Source organism: Camelus dromedarius, chromosome 1, assembly GCF_036321535.1.
Source record: "Camelus dromedarius isolate mCamDro1 chromosome 1, mCamDro1.pat, whole genome shotgun sequence".
Classification (NCBI taxonomy): Eukaryota; Metazoa; Chordata; class Mammalia; order Artiodactyla; family Camelidae; genus Camelus; species Camelus dromedarius.
In genome coordinates, this window is record NC_087436.1 from 16,821,950 (window position 1) to 16,843,169 (window position 21,220).

The 21,220-nt window shown below is 37.5% G+C and overlaps 1 protein-coding gene across 1 annotated transcript in view; it reads left to right on the plus strand.

Moving 5' to 3' along the window:
* Positions 1 to 412: 412 nt before the first annotated feature.
* IQCM (IQ motif containing M) overlaps positions 413 to 21,220 on the plus strand; it is a 280,897-nt gene continuing 260,089 nt past the window's right edge. The window contains exons 1-3 of the mRNA XM_064479062.1: positions 413 to 488; positions 1,608 to 1,690; positions 3,478 to 3,745. Coding sequence (XP_064335132.1) covers positions 413 to 488; positions 1,608 to 1,690; positions 3,478 to 3,745 — 427 coding nt within the window. The remainder of the gene's footprint in view (positions 489 to 1,607; positions 1,691 to 3,477; positions 3,746 to 21,220) is intronic.

Below are 21,220 nucleotides of genomic sequence, written 5' to 3' on the forward strand. Positions count from 1 at the left end.
GTATTTTATTGTAGGAGTATCCCTTGGTTTATTTACTCATCTCTTGTTGATGCCCATCTGGGCCGTTTCCAGTTTGGAACTATAATAAATAAAGTTGCTATGAGCATTTTTGTATGAGTCTTTTGTAAATAATATGTTCCATTCTCATTGGTAAACACCTAGGAGTGGGATTGCTCAGTTACAGGGTAGGTGTATATTAGGTTTTATAAGAAATTGCTTTATCTTTTCCAAACTGATTATCCTATTTTACATTTCCACCAAGGACACTTGAGGGCTCCGGTAGCTCACCAGTGTTGATTGTGATGTCTTTTTCATTTTAGCCATTCTGGTGGGTATGTGGTGGTATCTGCTATGGTCTGAATGCTTCTGTCCCACTAAAACTTGTATGTTGAGATCATAACCCCCAAAGGTGATGGTATTAGGAGGTGAGGCCTTTGGGAGGGGATTAGGTCATGGGGATGGAGCCCTTGTGAATGGGATGAGTGCTGGTATGAAAGAGGGCCCACAGACCTTCCTACGCCCTTCCACCGTGTGAGGATAACACTGGACATCTGTGACCAGGAAGAGGGCCCCCACTTTACCATGCTGGCACCCGGATCTTGGACTTCAGCCTCCAGAACTGACATAAATAAATTTTTGTTATTTACAAGTTACCCAGTCTGTGGCATATTGTTATAGCCGCCCAGATAGACTAAAATAATGTCTTTTTGTGATTTTGATTAGCATGAAGATAGAGTTTTTAATTGCTTAAAATTTAAGTGGGTGAGAAGAAGAGAGAGAAAATCTTGAACCTAGTAGTACTAAAGGAGGCATAGTCAAAGAAATGAGGAACACACTGACTAGACTGAAAAGCTAATTTGAGAAAGCAATATATTTAAATTTTACTGAGTCCAGGTTGAGAGAAGGAAGTCAAGAAACGCATAAATGTCAGAATCATCTAATAAAGGAAACGTATAAGAAGGAAATCTTACACAGGACTAAATGGAGATGATGCATTCTGTGTACATGCTATAGAATTCTATACATAGCTGTCAGTAAAGTGAATAAATTAAGAATCTTAGAAAATTTAAATGAGAAGAGTTATCATTATAATGTTACCCATTTGTAGGTATGTGTATTTTTTATTTCAATGATATTTCTACTTAATAAACCTTTTGAGTTTTATTTTACAATGATAATCTTACCAACAAGTTGTAAGGTAAATATCCTTGAAGAAATGTACAGCTGTATTAATTAGTCATCAGGTATAGACAACACAGATTTATCAACAATTTTTGTGTCTACATAATGTTGTGTCTTCTGGAAGAACTTTCAGAACTAAAGGAGATTTTAGTTTTATGTTTTCTTTGGTTTCCCTGGACTTTAATAATTTAGGATACTCTACTTAACTCTGACTAAGCTGTATTTTTTTAAAGTAAAATATTACAATACAGGAAAATTAACTTATTTTGCATCCATTTATAATGTCCACTTATGAAATTCTCTTTTTATAATGTCCTGCAAGATTCATAACTCTCCAAATATTAATTTTGTAGTTTTGCCACTTTTGATTATAAAGTACATTAACTACATTAAAAAAATAAAATGTTTCTGTGTTTCTGTTTTAGGTCCTATATTAGAGATTCCCAAGCAAGATTTTTTTCAAGAAGCAAAAACTCTTATTGCCCAACATTATGAGAAAATAAATGAGGTTAGTGCTTTGCATTTATCTAGCATTATTATTTTTCAGGAATCTAGTCACAATTTTTATATACTACAATGATTGTTCCAAATGATTGCATGCACTCTGATAGATTCTGAATAGAAGAGAAAATGAAATCCTTACTAGATATAAAAATTGATTTCAGATTGCATTTAAAAATAAGATTTTTCAGCTCTGCAGATTATTTAATTGCATATGTATTAAATTTTCACATTTAATTTAATTTTTAATGTTTTCTGTTGATGAAATATCTCAAGTAAATGTCCCTCTTTAAACACAGTTGGACAAAGCTAAACTAGAAAATGTGCTGTAAGATGTGTCTCTCCTATGTCACCAGCATGACCTGCTTACCTTTGTCTTCTTCCATATCACTTTGTGTTAGAACTGTTCACCAATCTGATAGCTCCTTAAGGGCAGTGACTATCTTTTTGGAATCGTGTATCTCCATCAGCGAGCTTTGGGTCTGGCTCAATAAACATTTGCTGAATGGTGTAGATTTGGAAGGTGAGAAGGAATGAAAGGGAAAGGGGTGGTAAAGAGACAGGAGAGGGGGTACAGGGTGAGATTTTGGGGGAGCACATCTACAGAGGAGATGGGAGATTTGGGGAGCAGCTGTTACTGTGACAAATGGTCCTTTAGGGGACAGGTGAGGGAAGGGGATCTTAGGATGGTTTACTGTGTGCCACACTACCCTATTACCTTTTGAATATGTTTTTAAAATGTAATTATAAATAAAGATTTTAAATATTTTTCAAAGCTTACTGTGTTGGGGAAGAGGCTTATAATTTTTACATGTGTTTCTTTTGCATGGTCCTTTATGCTTAGGCTGGTCGTAGATGGTTTTAATCTTGTAATCAACGTTGTTAACATTGCTTAACTAATTTTTCCTTCTAATCAATGAAAAGTACTTTTACATTATATTAATTTCACTGGGAGACATGTGAGATGAAAAGTCCACAGTTTTCAGAGTTAGCTAGCTGTGCCTTAGAACCTTGACCTATTTTTAGAATGTCACCTAATAATAGCAGCATAATATTCCATCTTTGGTTACTTGGCAAAATGTAATATTAGCAAGTAAAACCTCCTTATTGGCATCTTGAGTTTTCAACAGTTTTGAATTTGTCTAAACCTTTTCTGGGAGGCAGGGAGCAGTAGCTCTCTATCTGTGGGCCAGAGAATTACCAGACTAGAACAATTATAATTGTTTGGATAATTGTCTGTCAGACACTTGGGACTATATTTTTTTTTATCACTTACAGTGGTCAAAATCAGTAAGTAGTTAAGTGGGAAAAAGGATCTGAAATACATATCTGATTACTAATATGCTTTTCTTAACCTATCTCCATATATGAGCAGTTATTTCTGGTTCAACTGAGAGTTTTGGGAGTGTTAGCATTTTCTGGACATTTGAAGAGTCTTCAAAGATGGTTAAAAGTAATTAAATTATCCTATGTTTATGTGAAAACTTCTGCTTTAAAATGGATGTTAAGAAGCTGTATTTGAAAATATCACATTTAAGGAAAAAATTATGATTTTAAAATTTACATTTTTGTAAGTTGAATGTAACACTCATGCTTGTTAAGGGTTTTTGGAGAACTATAAAGGATAACAGCTAATTTATGTGATTACTATCATGTGCTTTAAGTAAATGTCTGATATAGTAAGGTACTTTGGAAATTTATTTGTGAATATAATTTTATTAACTTACGAATAAAATGTATTACAAAATTTTATTATATAATTAATATTAAAATTTATTTTTGTTTTGTTTATAGAGTAAAGTTCAAGGTACTTCTATAAATGTTTTTAGAAATAAACATCAAAAACTGAAATCTAGCAAATTCATACCTTTGGAGATTAAAAAAAAGGAAACACTCGATGTGGTCCAAGAACTTCAGGTAGTGCACAAAAGGATTTGTTTTGCCAAAGACTATTCCAGAAGTGGGCCTTCTGAGGAGCCTCCACAACAAACTTCTTTCAAGGAGCCACACATTTTTAAAGTAAAACAAAAATGCAAGGAGGCTGTAGATCTAATTGTGACAGGTAAGTTTTTGGTGGAGCAAAGCAGTTCAGCAAACCAACAGGCAAAACTGTTTGCTTATGGTATGCTTAAATGGAATTTCCACATTCAAACAAACTCCACACTTTAAATGTTAGCAATGAAAGGTAGGGAGGCATGATTACAAATGCTGCTAACCTCTGGGGGCCGCCAGGAATTGAGAAGAGAGCATCGTAATGGGCAGGAGGAATGCAGAGGAGGAAAATTGCTTAGCCTTGTCTTCCAACAGAGTGCTGTTCCTTCTGTCAGAGACTGTTTAGTCCACTGTTAGGAGAGCAATCAGAGATTTATGGCCCTGAATTCTGTTGAGCGGGGTGGGAAGGTAGGTCACTATTGTGTGTTCCCTCAAAGCCCTAAAAGGATTTTTGGGAGCTGTAGAGTTTGCCTTTAAGACAAATTGTGGTAAAGTTTTATTCTCTCTCAGGAACCTGGTAAGGTTGAACCTAGAGGTCTATTTAAGGGAAGTGATACTGTGTTCCTGAGACTAATTTAATTTTTTTCCTGGCTAGAATAAATGACCTTTTAAAATACATTTCTAGTTATATAAGCTTTCATAACTTCATCTATATTTTTCTTCATTTTTGCTTATTATATAGTTATTCATTCATTTGAATTTTTTTCATTCAATGAGTATCTTCTCTGTAGTAAGCTCTATGTTAGGAGTTGGAGAAACAAAGCTTGAAAGGCTCAGAGAGTAACAGTGGGGTTAAATACTTGGGTAATTCCTTTATCATATAGCATGACAACTGCTGTAATAGTGTAAGTACAAAGCATTATGGAGACACTGAGGAGTAACCAACCAGATGCTGGAATGAGAATTTCTCAGACGAGATCTCATTAGAAATCAGTGTTAGCAGAAATTTGTTAAAGGTAGGTGGAAACAGGAGAGGCCATTTTGAGCCATTTTGAACAGTGGGAGAAAAATATTAAAGCTCTAAAGGACAAAAAAAAAGTGATATGTTGTGGGAAAGGAGAGATATGGTAAGAAATGAAATTGAGAAGATGGGTGAGGGTATATTAGGATGCCAATATAATAGCAGGCCTATGAATTGAACCTATGTGTGATGGAAAGCCAATGGTGATTTTAAAGTTGGGGATGGGAAGGGTGAGGTATGATCAGATCTTTTTATTAGAAAAAAATAAAACTGACATAGAGGCTTTGGAGAGAATGGTGGCAGAGGAGTAAGAGAGGAGGCTGCCCAGGAAAGAGATGGTCCATGTAAGGAGATGGCAGGGGCCTAAAGGAGGGCAGTGGTGAAGCATGAAGTGTGGGGGTGGGGTGTTACAGCAGCATTTCTCAAAGCGTAGTTTTGAGAACACTTGTCCTCAGTGATTCACCTTGATACAAGGGTTCTTTGGTTAGATAAGTTTGAAAAAATGTATTTACTTCTTGGAGATTGATATATTGAAAGCTCTAAGAAATACTACAAAAAGAAATCTGTTTAATGTTTTTAACTTGGCTGTCATCAATTCCTTTGACCAGAGAATTCCTAAAGAAAGATATTCAGGTCTCTAGACTGGAAAATTAGACAGACACCATTAAGCTGAGATAGGAATTCAGAGGGAGAAGCAGATTTAGGACAGTGAAAAAAGGGGTGGGAAAGATGATAAATAAAGTTTTAGACCTGTTAGGTATACATACATATGGAGATAACCATTAGGAAGTTGAAAATAGCATTTAGGAGAGAGATGGGTGAAGACTGAAGACTGATTTTGGGGGTCAGTAACAAACTAAAATTGTGGGGCTCATGTATGTGTTCAACCAACATTTATTTAGTATGTGAGATATATAGAGATAAAAGATATGCTACTTGCCCTTATGAAGTTCAAATTTGATATTTATCATTTGTGTGTAGTTGGATGGAGGATAGATAATTACAGTATAGTGTGACTGTAGTGAAAAACAAGCTCTACTGTTTTGAAATCAATTGGAAAGATACCTAATTCAGGATTAGGAATAGGGCAGGATTCCCAGATTTAAAGTCTGAAAAATTTTGAAGGATGAATAAGTGTTAACTCAAGAAAGAAGAAAAGTCCTGTCTGGTTAGAGGATCTGGCATCTACATGATAAGGGATATCTGAGAAAGTGATTACATTACACTTGAGGGAACTGAAATGCTTTTTACAAAACTGAAACATGAGGATTGGAAAGTAATTAGAGATGAGACTAGAAGTTGAAGAACATTGAATTTGAACCTAAAAGTAATCCAGATGTTTTAGAGAAAAGTTGCAGTGATAAAATTTGCATTTTAAAACATTTACTGTGGGCAGAGATGAGGTATGATTAGTTTTGGAGGCACAGAGACCAATGAGGAGATAGTAATTTGTGGGAGAAAGAATGAATTGAATTGAGGTAGTGGCCCTGGGGATAGAACTGTGAGGAGAGATTTTAGAGATATTTGAGAAGTAGAGTTATCTACATTTTGTCAACAATAAGGTAGAACATAAGATAGAGGGAAGGCCTTTGGGATTCATTGGCTTAGTGGTACTAAGTGGCAGCATGGTAACAGATACAGCGCATCGAAGGGTTGGAGATGCGTCTTATGTAATGATCAGACTGCCACCGGCAATAACCATGAATCCACCGGCAATAACCATGAATCCACCGGCAATAACCTCTGGAATCTAGACCATGTACCTACTGAGCTTGGTAGCTCAAGGTGAAGAAGTTGGAAAACAGCATTATTAAAAATATGTTGGTGGTTTTGGCTGCCTTTGGGAAGTTATTATAAAAAAAAGATGAACTAAGAAAAGTATTGGCTGGTTTGCAAGTAGAAATGAAAGAGCATAGAGAAGTACCAAGGATTTGGGTCCTTGGTTTTGAGCAGATATCTGCCAAGACTTATCATTGTAGCAACAATCAGATTAAAGATATGTTTTCCCCAACCCAGCCCATTGTTTCACATAACCTAAAAATACTTATTATGAAGTTGAGAAACTAAGGCAGGGGGTAGAGAAGTGAAGATACAAAGGAGATGTTAAAACTATGTATTAAAAAAGAACTTTGTGGTTATTGGCATGTAGAATTGGAAGAAAATAGATTAAAATATCTACCAAATATTTTAAAGAGTTTCATTGCCAAAGAAGCCATGAACCTTAATTTAATTGAATGTTCAAAAGTAAAATAACCTGGCTTCATCTGGAAGTCGATCATAAGGGCTGTGCAGTCTTCAAGGAAGATAATAGCAAGATGTGGCCAAGGAGCAGGAAAACCCTTCCCAGAGTGGATCCAGGGACCAGTAGAAAGATGAACAAGGGAGTGCCTCTCAGAACTGAATCCTTTTCTACTTAGAGAACTTCCCCACCTCCAGCTGAGAGGACTATTCAGGGACTCTCCAGCAGAATTCTATAACTTCTGTGGCCTAGTGATTACTACACATCTTCCCTTTTGCTAGTGGAGTTTTTACTGAGGTTGTCCTATACATACTCCACTACTGGATGTTGTGTGTTTTGGGGGAAAATTGGAAATAATTTGCTAATTTGGTGCACATTATTACTAGACCAGAGGAATCATATTGGGACCTGATGGAGAAGATTACAAATAGCTAGAGATCCTGAGCTCTGAGCTGGATGCAGTGCCTTGGTGGAACTTTGGGTTGTCTCCTTTGTGTCCTGTCAGGGTATAAGAATGAGTGGATATTTGATGTTCAAAAGGGCAGACTGTGGCAGACACTTGCTAGATGCTCATCAGACTTATTATATCCTTCTTTTCCTGGGTACTTGGCTAAAATCATTCCTTATGTCCCTTGCAGTTAGGTGGAGCCATATGACCAAGATTTAGCTCAGTGGATTGTAGCCAGAAGTGAAACACATCTGTAAAAATGTCTTGTGTTGTCCTCCCCACATGGCTCCCCACATTTTCAAGTATGAGGACTCTTTTTCAACATTCTTAAAACAATTGCAGTTTCATTCATGGGAGAGTGGTAAAAGTGCTTTTAATATCTATCTATTGATTGAGTAAATATACAAAACTCGGTGTGGGGAATACAGGAATGAGAAAAATTGATTCTGACTTGCTCTCTCACATGGAACTTGCAGTCTAGCTGGAGAAACAGATATTAATTAAATCATCACTTATATGCAGATTGAGAGTGTTTGACACATGAATTGGATTTGGTCTAGAGTCAGCAAAGTCTTCCTAGAAGAAATTTCATTTGAGCTAAGATATGAAAAATGAAAAAAAAATTTCTCAGACAAGGAGTAATTCCTGCTTGGAGTTCTAGGCCATGGGAAAACTATTTGCGGTGTCCCAAGTGAAGGAAACACAGAAGTACTTTCAAAGAAGTGCAAAAAGAACAAACGTGGCTGCAGTTGGGAGAAGGAGCTGGAGAGGGGTGAGCTGCAGCTGTCTGATAAACAGAATCTTGTAGTCAGTGCTGGGCTAGGAAATGTTTAACAACTGGCGATGGTGAGAGGAAGGAGGAAGCCTGATTTAGAGCTTTTGCCAATTTCCATAGTGTAAATACTCTAACGTAGCCAATTTCAAGCAACCGATGTGGCATCACTGATTATGGGAGTTGGGAGATGTGCCCAATCTGCTCTTTGGAGCATTTTGACAAACACCATTCTTACAGCTTGAGATCCTCTTGGCTCACTTCTTACTCCAGCACTTGCTTTAGTGAGGTTCCTACTCCAGGCTTCCCCAACTCCTTCCTGGCTTGGGACACCCACAGGAATGGGCTCAGCCCTGACATGTGAACAGCCAGGAAGGGAGGAAAAGGACTGGTGGATAAATGTTTCCTCCTTTTTTTCCCTGGGCAGGAGGGTCTCAGTTACATTCTATAAAGCTTCTCAGAAGGTCCCAAGCAGTTAAGCAACTAGTTTCTTGTAGTGATAGTCAACTCAAAAAGGATTCTTACATTTGTTCTCCTTTTTTGTGTTTTTCTCCATCATTTATTTCCTGTTCCCTAAGCTCACTTCCTTAAAATACTTCCTTAAACTATTTTGGTAGCAAGTTGTCAGTATTTGCTGAAAGATTGGATGTGGAGTGTGAGAGAAAGGAAGAGTGAAGGAAGGGTAATTCTTAGGCTTTATGCTTGGTGAACTGGAAGGTAAGAATTACCACTTTCTGAGATGTTGAGGTGCTTATTACATATATACATGAAAACGTCTTACAGGTACTCTGTTATGTAAGTGTGGGCTCATAAGAAAGGCTGGGGACATTAACATATAGATCAGTGTCCAGTATTAATATAATAAGAGCTGCAAATGTTGTAATGGAAAATTTCCTAGTGGCCACATTAAAAAAGTAAAAAGAAGCAGGTAAAATTAATTTTAATAATAGATTTATTTACTATATACAAGGTACTATCATTTTAATAGTCAATATAAAAATTATTAAAAGGATATTTTACATTTTTTTATCCTAAGTCTCCAAAATCCAGTGTGTATTGTAGAAATTGGACTAGCCACATTTCACATGCTCAGTAGCTACTGTTGGTGAGTGTCTGCTGTATTGGAAAACAGAGGTATAGATTTTACTTAAAATCATAGACTTATCTAAGATCATCCAAGAAGTAAATGTAGATAGAGAAAAAAATCCAAGGACTAATAAGTCCTGGGGGTTTGCAACATTTAGAGGGCAAGAGGAGGAGTACCCAGCAAAGGAAGTGGTAAGTGAACAGCTTGGAGGGAAATCAGGGAAGTGTGAAATCCATTACTCATATTTCAATCAAGGAAGAGGAAGGCCTTCGACAGGAGGAGCAAGGAGAGCTCATCCATTGCCATTGTAAGGCAAGGTCATGGGCACAAACACAGGCCAACAGGTAGATTAGGTTGTGGGACTGCTTCTATTTTTTCAGTGAAATTAAAAGTGAGGTCTTCACTTGAGGATGGGATGGGAAATATTGGAGTTTTGGGGGGCAAAGAGAAGGGTGAAATAATAAAAATCTAGGAAAGTGGGAAAAGATAGTTTGCTGTGAAAAATAAAATCTTCCCTCCCTTTTTTTGAGAGAAAAGAGAATTAGTTGGAAGTCTCATTAAAGATCAAGGAAGAAGTTGACTTTATCTCTAGCCCTAGAGTGTGGAAAGATGGTAAGAAAAGAATAGTAACCCCTTGAGAGAGCAGCTGAAGAAGCTGTGTCTTCAGGAAAATAAGGGTTGTAGAACCAGAAGATTGGGGGAACATATCGAGAATGTAGCTAGAATATCAATTCAGCGGATGAAAATCTGGGGTTTCTTAGGGCACAGAGAAGATTTGGGGGAGGTGATTCAAGGAAGGAGGAGAGATTAAGGGTCTATAGAGATAAAGTTAATAGCAAAGAGAGTGAGAAGACTAGTTCTGAGGGTCTGTCAGAGGGGGTGGGTGATTCATTCTAGTCTGTCTCTTTTGGGGGATTGTTCTCTTTAATAGTTTGTAGTCACAAGGCTAAGGTTTTAGAGATAGGAGGGTGAGACGGGAGTGAAGGTCTTATCAAGAGCACTTGGAGGACAGTGGTCCTCCTGAAAATCCTATTATAGGCTCTGTTGAAGTCAGAGACATTTTACTAAGAATGTTTGCATGGGTCCCACCAGACAGCTGTGAAGTGCTGATCTTAGAGTTTATATTTGAATTAAAATTGCAATTCATTTCTCCAAGTTCTTATCTCAAAAAATATATAGTAAGTCTGTGACTTGGATCTGTTTTTTAAAACATATTCCCAATATTCACTTCAGTGTGAATGGAAGCATGATCTAAGATATCAGTCACATTAATTCCAGAACTTGATTAAAGTTTGTGAGATTAGAAAGTGAGTCCTATGTGTGTGGTATGTGTCCCTTACGCTCATATTGCACTGACGAATTTGGTTGCATTACCTTTTGTAAGCGGAACATCTTATGTGAGGACAGGTTGAACATTCCTTGAATTTGATTCAAGGATATCAACTTAAAAAATACACTATAACAGTTACACTATCAAATATCTTCAGTAAATATGTTCCCTATACTTGTATATAACACATGCCCATATTTTTCTTAATAGAGCAAAACCGGAAAAAATATGGAATGATTTCCTTTTTGAGTATATAGATATATTCTGTAGTACTGCTTAAACCAGTTTCTATTGTCGTGCTGCCAGCAATTTATGAATCTTGATAATTAGAAATCACATATAAAAATCAGTTTTTGTAGTGTATATTAAGTATTAGTTTATAGTTACCATATATTATATGGTATTCACCTACTTATGCATTCCCTTGGGAACAAAAAATACTTGGGTCTAATTTGAGCTATTTAAATTTGAAAACAGATTTTAATTAAACTGAGTAAGATTTCACGATTTTCATGTCATACAGATATATTTAGGGGATATTGGATTGTTCTTAGCCAATTTGGTAAGGAGTAGACGTGTCTCTCTGTGCGTATGTGTGTGTGTATTCTTTGGTCTCCAGATCACAAATCTTTTCCTTTAAATATAAAATGAAGGCATAATGAATTTTAATAATACTCTAAAATAACTATGTGACTAGAAAGTGCTGGAGAAAACTATAAGCAAAAGTGACTTAGTATTATGGTAGTTTTTTTTGCCCAGAGTGGTGACAGCTTCCCAGTTTTTTGATCAACAATGTCTATAAAATCTCTTCTTATTTTATATTTTAATAATGTTAAGTATACATAGGATATTTAACAAACATACTAACAATGTTTTTTACTCATTCCCACAAAATTATTTGGAGGAACTTAAGACCAGGTTCCATTACAATTTATGAGAAACGTTGGAAACTAGAGTTTTTTTTTAATGAAGTGGAAAATTAAATTGAATTTGGTGTTAAAAAATAATTTGATTTTTGAAGCTTTGAAACTTGAAATGTGCTAATCTTCCTCCATGTATAAAAACAGACTCTAATTGAGAAATTTCTAAATGAGGGAACAAATTCGGGATAACATCTGTAGAGATCATCATACAGAGAATTTTGCAAGTGCTTCTCTGCTTTTCTTTGTTTCTTCCTGTTTAGATATCTATGTTTTTCCCCATTTCTTGTTACAGATTTTCTTTTGCTTGTCTATGCTCTTAAAGAAAGAATCTAAACAGAATTCTTAAAATTTAGAAATGAATAGAATTATGTATCTGAGTGATCAGTGTCTTAAACACAAACCTGTCTTCTTTGTGCTTTTCCTCTTTTTATACTGATCTGGTGAGCTCTGAAATGGAAAGATATAGGATGGAGACTCAAAGTAAGGCAGGAGACTCACTGCCTCTGTAGTGACATGGCTTACTAAACTGAAGTAGTCACAAAAGTTCATTAACTTTTAATAAATTAATAGTATCTCAAATATGAATATTATTAAAACATAAAGGATTTAGAGACAATATAAAGACATTCTTTTTACCATCTGCCTTCTTCCAACTCTCTTATTGGTCCAGAGGACACCTTAGGGAGAATAGAAATCTTAGGATAAAGTAGTGATTTGTAGAAGTTTTCTTATTAAGTACATTTGTTCCCTGTTTTGCATGTGACAAGGAACCCAGGCAGAGAAGGGTTAAGAGTTAAGTGACATATTCTGCAGGCAGCTAGGATCCTTCCTAGGTCATTTGTACATAAGCTTGATGTACAAGTAAATAATACCAGCTTCTCCAAAGAAGTAAAATGAGAGCCATTCCTTCCTAGAAATGGTTTCCTATTTATGATGAAAACCTTCTTTGGTGGACATTTGTTGTTTTTGGCTTTTCAGCATCGTTTAACCTGACCTTTGGTAACAGCACTCTGATTTGACTTTGCAGAAGTGCTCTTTAGGCTCTAAGTTTGTGCAGTTTGCAAAGAGCTGTCACCCCACCCATTAGCTCCAGGGCTGGCATGTGGTTCGGGCACAGCCAATGAGAAGAGCTCATTCTCCTGGCCATGGTGATGTGTGGAGTGATTGGATTTAAACCAGCAAAGGTAATATGAGTTTGGAGGTACCAGAAAACATAGCAGGGAATTCTAGAATAAAGCCAACATGAAAGAGAGACTTGAATGATGCAGAGAAATCAAGGGATGACATAGTTTGAGCCTCTAACCCAAGCTTTGCTGAAGACAGATGTTATCTGGATTTTTTAGTTTATATGAATTTGTGAATTCTCCTTTTTGAGAAGGCAGCATAGTTTAGTGGCTTGGAACATAGGAATTTCACTCCCTAGATTCAGATCTCAGTTTTCTTACTCATTTGTTTCTTCTGTTTCTTTAATTTGGTTTTCTGTTGGTTTTCAGTTGTTGTCTAATGGAAACACCTTCCTTATCTAGTTATTGTAGGAAAAATTTCACTGAAAGTGTGTGTAATAGGCTGACTAATGGCCACCTAAATATATCAGCTCCTAATTCCTAAAACCTGTAAATGTTACCTTATTTGGAAAAAAGGATCTCTGCAGATATGATCAGGTTAAGGATCTTGAGCTAAAGAGATTATTCTAGATTATTCCAGTGGGCCCTAGATGCAATCACAAATGTCTTTATAAGAGAAAGCCAGGGGGAAATTACAGACATACTGGAGAGGAGACACAGTGTAACTGTAGAGGCAGGATTGGGATGATGTGTCCACAAGCCAAGGACTGTGGGCAGCCACCAGAAGCTGCAAGAGGTGTGGAATTTACCTGTAGAGCCTCTGAAGGCGGCACAGCCCCGCTGACACCTTGATCTTGGACTTCTGTCCTTCAGAACTGAAAGAGAATAAATTTCTGTTGGTTCAAACCACTAAATTTTGGGTAATTTGTTTTGATAGGCATAGAAAACTAATAGAGCATACTTCTAAAACTAGGTTTCAACTCCAAATATCATTTAAAAAATATTTTTCCCTGTTATAAATTGTGCAGAGGAGAGTATGTGCTTGCTCCGTGCTGGCAGACTGGGGACTCTCCAGAGGGCCCAAGCCCAGCCTGACTCCACTAATCAGAGTGAGGAATTGGGTGGGTGAGTCAGGCCTTCTCAAGAACTAAAGCCATGAGCCGTTCTTCCTAGCTGTGCCCTCATGTCTCCTGTATATCTGAACTAAGAGAGAGAATGAACATACGTGTGCTGCTCAGTGATAGAAATTCCTGTCATCAGAGGCCACCATGTTACTAACTTGTGGGATTTGCCTAGAGTCTGAGGTTTACATACCTTTGGAGGCTTGGAGAAGGAACAGCCATAAATTGGATATTAAGATAATTAAATCTTTTACTGAGTGGCATGTAATTTCCTCCCAGCAATGCTAGGCACTTTGGAACCTTAAAAAAAGTGTAAGCATGGAATGCTTCCTTCCTCTTAGTGTATTATACCTTGTAGCCAAGGGACCCACAATTATTTCTGCCCTACTGTGTGGAAGTTGGTCAAACACAACCACTAACATTTGTATTAATGTTTCCCATGCACAAATCTGATCATCACATCTTAATTCCAAAATCAAGTAAAGTTAACTTTAAACATTTGAAGCTGAATTTCTTATTAAGATCTTAGTTATCTTTCTAAGACAGTACCTTTCTGAGATGTGTGTATATTTATATACAAATGTCAGCAGAAGCTGACTTAAATGACTTCTCTTTTTTATTAATTTTAAAATGGAGTTCTTTCATTGGTGTCCACATAAGCTAAAGAATGTTAAGACAGTAACCCCATTTCCAGTAGAAGAAAGTCTTTTGTCATTTTGAGCCTATATTATTAATGTGCTCCCCTAACTTGACCTCTGCCTCTGGTCTAAACCTGACTTAATTTTTAAACAAAGTTATGCCAGAGTGATTTTTGTAAAATGCAAATCCTACACTCCCTTTTTTCTAAAATCCCTCAATGTTTCCTTGGGCCTATAGGATAAAGGAGGGGAAGTTGTGTGTTTTATGCATCCCAAATATGAATGTTTCTTAAAAAAATTGACCAACCATGATAGAAGAAAGACAATTATCTTTCTATTCTTTTTTATGGAAAATATGAAATTTTTTTTGCACAAAGAGTAACTAAAGAGTATATAGCCAAAAATTAGGAAAAAAGTATTGTAAAGATGTATCTGGTAGTTAATTAACAAAGACATTGTTATTTTTCTGGATTTTTTTAATGTTGTGACTATTTGTCAGTTTTATAGAGTGAGTGGTTGATCAACTGTGCTGAATTGTGTTTATAGATCAAGTAAGACGACGACTGAAATTTGACATTGAATATAGCAACATAGAGGTCAATGATGACCTCAGCACCTGCTGGTTTAGTAGAGGGGCCAATTACAAAGAGCACGGGTGGAGAGAAATTAGACAACAAGTGTAAGAACTATTTCAAGGAGTTTTAAAGGGGGACACAGAAATTGGGTGCTTGCCTGCTGGGGGAGGTGAGGTCAAGAGAGAGTAGGTTTTTTGTTTAAGATGGGGAAACGACAACATTTCTGATCAGAACAATCAAGAAGGGAGGGAAAAATCACTAATGAAGACAGGAAATGGGATAATTGCCAGGGCAATGTCCTTGAGAGGGCAAATATGGGCAAGAACTGTTGTATAGGGAGAGCGCTGCCTTGGATGGGAGCGTGGATTATTTTCACCTGCAGTGATGAGTGGGCACACAGGGTGTATGGAGACAGATGCTGTCAGGAGGGCAGCTTTGGCAGTCTCTTTTGATTGCTTTTGTTTTCCCAGTAAAATTGAAAACAAGGGTATCAACTGAAAGTGAGGTCAGAGGGGAAGTGGAAGTTTGAAGAGAGAGTAGAAAATGTGAAATAGAGAGGGGAGAGCGAATAGACTAAGGAGTTGTACTGGGATTACTGGATAGCCTTAAGGTCCACTTAGGTTTGTGTGAATGAATGTGAAGTGGGACCAGTCATGGCTTTGTTTCTCCCATCACCTCAATTATTCAGGGTACAGATACCATCGAATAGGTATAGACTTAGATTCGACTAGGGTCTTGTGTTTTCTCAAATGAAGATGACAAAATGAGGATGGGCAGGGGAGTTGGGAGTCTATGAGAGTGATCATAAGGATTGACTTTGAAATTTAAGCTGGCTGAAGATATGAAAGTGGCAAGGGAGGGTGAAAACCTGGTGGTATCAATGAATTACAGGTCAAAAATTGTTGTTGATGGGGAATGAATAGTAGAGGGTGGTGATTAGAGAGAAGGATGCTTCAAATTGATTCATCAAATTGCACTGGTATAAACAACAAGTTTATACTCTATAGCACAAGGAACCATATTAAATACCTTGTAGTAACTTATGGTGAAGAAGAATATGAAAACGAATATATGTTCACGTATGACTGAAGCATTATGCTGTACATGAAAAATTGACACAACATTGTAAACTGACTGTACTTCAGTAAATATATATGTGTGTGTATATGTATGTGTGTGTGTGTGTGTGTGTGTATAAAAGAAAATAAGGAAAGGAGAAAAAATGCACTGTTAGTGAAGAAGATTAAGGTATGAACATGAACACGAAAGGTTCCTTGAGGAAAGACAATAGTTTCTTTCAACTTTATATAACCCATACCTCAGCCTGACAGGTATTCAATAAATGTTTCTGAATGAATTAAGAGAAAAAATTGATTATCAGAATGGAGGAAAGGTGATAAAAGTAGATCACTTGAGTCAGTTTTTTAATCAGCAGCTGCATTTGTCCTCATATGTTTGTGGGGTGCAGAGGACAAAGACCCAAGCAGGTAAAGGTAACCTATGTTTAGTTTCATACCTTGTTAAATGCAAAGAATGGGAACATAAACCACAGTGGGGCCTCATAAGATCTGAAATCCCCCAGGGACCGAGGTCTCTCATCCTGCTTCTCTGGGTAGGACTGCTTTCCTCTTCTTTCTCATCTTCTCTTCTTCTCATCTTATATACAAACCAACATGGGTGCCTCAAGTCCTAAGACAACATCTAACTTAGTTTCTTAGTGCTCATATTTCTGGAAGAGGGATATGATGGACCTAGGTTGGGTTAGGTGATCCCAAAACCACAGTCAGGACAGGAGTGATGTGATAGGCCATCATGGCCATTTAGGCCCAATGTCACAGCAGAGCTTATAAATGAGAGTGATCTGGAGGCAGGGGAGCTGCATGGGACAGGCAATCCCAAACACATCATCTTTTTGTGAGGGCAGAGATCAGTAGAAAAAAGCAGGACCTGTTATATTAAGCAGAAATATTCTTATATTTATAAGAACATATGTTTTAGCTTCTATAATTTTCTTTCATTTTAGTGGAAGTTCAGGAGACAGTAATCCTGTTATCAACCAGTTAATATTGCTTATTTTGCCAGCTACAGTAGTAGCTATTAGCAAGCCCAGACCACTCAGTGTCTTTATAAACTTCTTTCCCATTTCCTCTGATGAGGTCACTTATTTGTACCTTGCCCTAATCAGTTGATTTGTACCAGAACTTACCAGGATAAGTTATATTTTAGGTCAAAAATTGTTTTAAGACAAAAACCCTTCTTCATAACTTTCTACTACAGAGATACTGATTAAGCAGGCATTGTGAGGATGCTTTGTGCAGTAGTTTCATGAGACCTCAGCAGTCTTCCAGGATGAGTGGACAGAACTTATTTACAAAACTGAAACAGACTCACAGACATAGAGGAAACTTATGCTTACCGGGGAGAAGGGGGCGGAAAGGATAAATTGGGAGTTCGAGATTTGCCGATACTAACTAATATATATGAAATAGATAAACAACAAATCCATTCTGTATAGCACAGGGAACTATAATCAATATCTTTTAGTAACTTATGGTGAAAAAGTATGAAAATGAATATATGTATGTTCATGTATGAGTGGAGCATTATACTGTACACCAAAAATTGACACAACATTGTAAATTGACTATAATTCAATAAAAATATATGTATATACAAAACCCCCCAAACATTTAGGGAAGCATTAGGTATTCCTCCTACTTGTAGCTCCAAGAACATCTCCTATCAGATTGTTTGCATGTGTACTAATGTGTATTCCCTACTAGAAAGTAAGCCTTTAGTGGGCAGAGATATTGTATATCTTGTTTCATTTGTATCCCCAGTGCCTAAACAGCAGAATGATGGGCTCATTTAGAACCTGAAAGATATTCTATAAATACTTATTGAATAGTGGAATGAAGGGGGTGTGAGTGGAAGTGTGTGTGTAAATTACTAACCAGATTTAAGCAAGCCTTGTGGTTTTTCAAACTGTTTCATGTACCATTGAGTGGATACTTCTGTTACAAGGTCCTGACCCCTGTGTTACACCTTAAGAAGACCTAGTGTGTGTTAGTGTGTGTGTGTGTGTGTGTGTTTGTGAAATGTGATAGTTACTGTACAGAATAAAGAGATCAATCCTAATCACTGTCCGGTGTGAAACAGCTGTTGCCTGAGCTACTCAGTGCCCAAGGCACTTATTCATTTCTCTGGCCTGCATGGATGCTTCCAAAATGCTTCTGTCACAGCATGTGTGTTCTGGCATCCCCTCTGAACACCGGGAAACTTGGAGCCAAGGACCTATTAGTGCCTGAAGTGTGGAATGTGTGACATTGACCGTCCCCTCTCTGAGCTGGCACTCCTCTGAAGCAGCCTGCAAACCAGGGGAAGGAGCCCGCTGCCAAATCCATCTGGTTTTGATTCCGTCGCACTTAATGAGTCAAAACATTTTTTTAGAGACACTTTATTTTTTAAACTATTCCAGAAGTCCAGTGGGTAGTCTGACTATACTTACGATGGATCAAAAAAGAGTTTCATGTAGTCACTGTCAAGACACTCATGAAGACATGTAACATGTTGTCATTACATGTTTTGATAGGTGCTCATAAATAGTCCCCATGTAATTGATTTGATGGCAGTTTCTACTGAAGATTGATTGATTGATTGATTTTTTTTAACTTTTTTATTGAAGTATCGTCAGTTTACAATGTTGTGTCAATTCCTGGTGTACAGCACAATCCTTCAGTCATACATGAGTATACATATATTCATTTTCATAAGTTTTTGGTTTCTAGCTACACTAAACCCTAAGTGTGACCTTTAAGCAGCATTCAAAAGTAGACTGGGATACATGGTGGTAGCTCTGTAAATAAATGACCTTGCTTTCTTATTTCTCAGTGAAAGTTTGGAAATCTCTATCTATCTCTACAAGCTGATATTGGTTTTAAAAAACTGGAAATGCTCCCACTGTTATCCTGCTGGAAGCTAATTAGTGGAGAACAGGACAGAGGGGCTAAGAAGTATCATATATTGAGCATCTACTAATTAAGAGGCACTTTGTTAAGCCATGTGTTATCCAAAGTCTTGCAAGATAGGTAGATTGTTAGTTGTGTTCCACAGATAAGAAAACTCAGGCTCAGAGAGGGACCTGCTCAAGCTGCAGGCATGGATGGTGAGCGGCAGAACCAGGATTTGAGGTATTTCTGACTCTAAGCCTTGCACTCCTTCCACTCATGCGCTGGGCTACATCCTCTTTCTCAGTGGCATTACGAGCAGTCCAGGGTGCTTGGAGGATCAAGGGTCTCCCAAGTGCTCCAACAGTGTGGGAATGGTACTAAATCTTTTCCTTAATTCTTGTCTTCCTTGAGCGAGTCACTTTTCTTTTCTGTGTCTCAGTCTGCCTCAGAAAATTGATCTGATCCCTGCTGCTTTGAAGACTATTCTGTTTTCATGAAGAACTATGATCTCTCAGAAGAAAGGTGACCTTTAAGGTGCCCATCCTCATTCTTAGATTAGAATCATTCTTAGATTCTTGGACACCACTGTCATTTGCATCCTGTAGCAATTGAATGCTTTCCTGGTTTCTCTAAATGTGGTCCCAGGTGGCACTGTTGTTTTCAGTAAGTCCTCCCAGAGGCATCTTGTGGATGAAGACGAAGTGTGCTAGGGAGTGGTGGCGGCCAGGGAATTCAGCACGGATTGTGTGTATGGGTCAGCAGGGATGTATTCCACTACTGTGCTGCTTTCATGTTCCTGTCTGACCAAAGCCATAAAGGCCTGATGCATTTTAGAAAGTTTCCCAGAAAAGAAATACCATCAGAGGGGCCTCTTGTGCTATGGATTGGAGAGCTCAAGAATTCTCAGGAAATGAATATATGTATTTGCTAGTAAAAATGAAAGGACACCTAGTGTTACACAGATATTTTAAAGGTTAGAATGTTAGCTTTTGGATGAGCTTTAGCAGTTGCTTTTTTTTTTTTCCTTTTTATTGTGAAAGCGATAACTGTTCCTGCCTCTATCCAGGGAATCCTTTCTAACAATACCACATTCATTAATGGGAGAGTGATGGTTTCCTTGAGTGAAAGGAGCAGCAAGAATATGGGGAAGGATGGACTGTTGCTGGAAGAGAGGGGAGGGCATGATTACCTTGCTGGGCCAACAAGAATGAGTTGCCCAAAATGGCCGTAAAGGTGTTTCTGGTGTTTCTAGACAGTTTTGAAGATAAAATTGTTATGTGAGTAGTTAGAATTTAGCAAAGACATTGTATGTTTACAGTTCTAGGCCCCAGTGCTAGAGTTACTAATGCCTTGGGTTTATACTGCTCAAGTTGTTTCTTTGCCTGGCTTTTAAATGAAGCTTTATTTTAATTTGTACATAGTCCTTTGCCTTGTTTAAAGGAAAAAACCCCCCACAATATCTGGAGCCCCAATTTCTTCAAATCTGCCTTTTGCAGCTGATTTTTATTTATTTACAGGCCTATTACACTTAGAAAAAGTTTTATGGCATCAGCAGTAAAATCAAAAGAGTGTGTGACTTTTCTAATCATTTATTTCCTACAGAAATTTTAACCATGCAGATCTACAGATTTGGGTCACTCTTCCTGTTGAAAAAGGAATGGTTTTCAAGTGTTGATTTTCACTGTAACGAGAGGTTTTACTCCTTTTGTGGCTAGCCTCCAAGTTTTATTTTCTTGAACCTGGAGTGAATCTCATATCTTCCTAGGTTTATTCCTGTGTTTGCAGCCCTGATATAAACATCCTATCCATGGGGAAATATTTGTACTGCTTACAGGAGCAGCTTCTGTGGCTGGAGAGGGTAGGTAACACACTGTGAACACAGCCCAGAATGATGGTCTGTACGTGGATGACAATGGGAGTCTAATAAATGTGTCACACTTAATACACTCTCTGCATCTGCTTGGGAAAGAATCTGAGATACAGAAGCTAAAACCAAAAATCAAGGTCTGGTACTCTTGCTGCATGATCCTGGCCAAATTATTTGACATATTGGATCCTCAGTTTCCTATTTGGTGAAGTGGACATGATAAAAATAACTGCTGACTATATTGCTGCAAGGACCAAATGAGATTTCTGTGTGAAAACATAATGTAAACTCGAAAATACCAGGCACCTTATTAATGAATTGAAAGACTCAGGAGGACATATATGCTGATGTAGAAAAGCTGATGGTTGTCTATCAGTGTAAAGCAGTTACAGAGTGCTTTTGCAAAAAGACAGTTTTCTTGGAAATATTAGTGGGTTGACTGGGCTCCCTTTCTTCTCTGACCTCCCGTCAGTCAACAGATCATATTCAAACATTACACTCGGTAGGGAATCCAAAGCTTAGTAGGATGTATTTGCCTGGTGGTTATCTGAAAACTAATGTTCTAGTTTT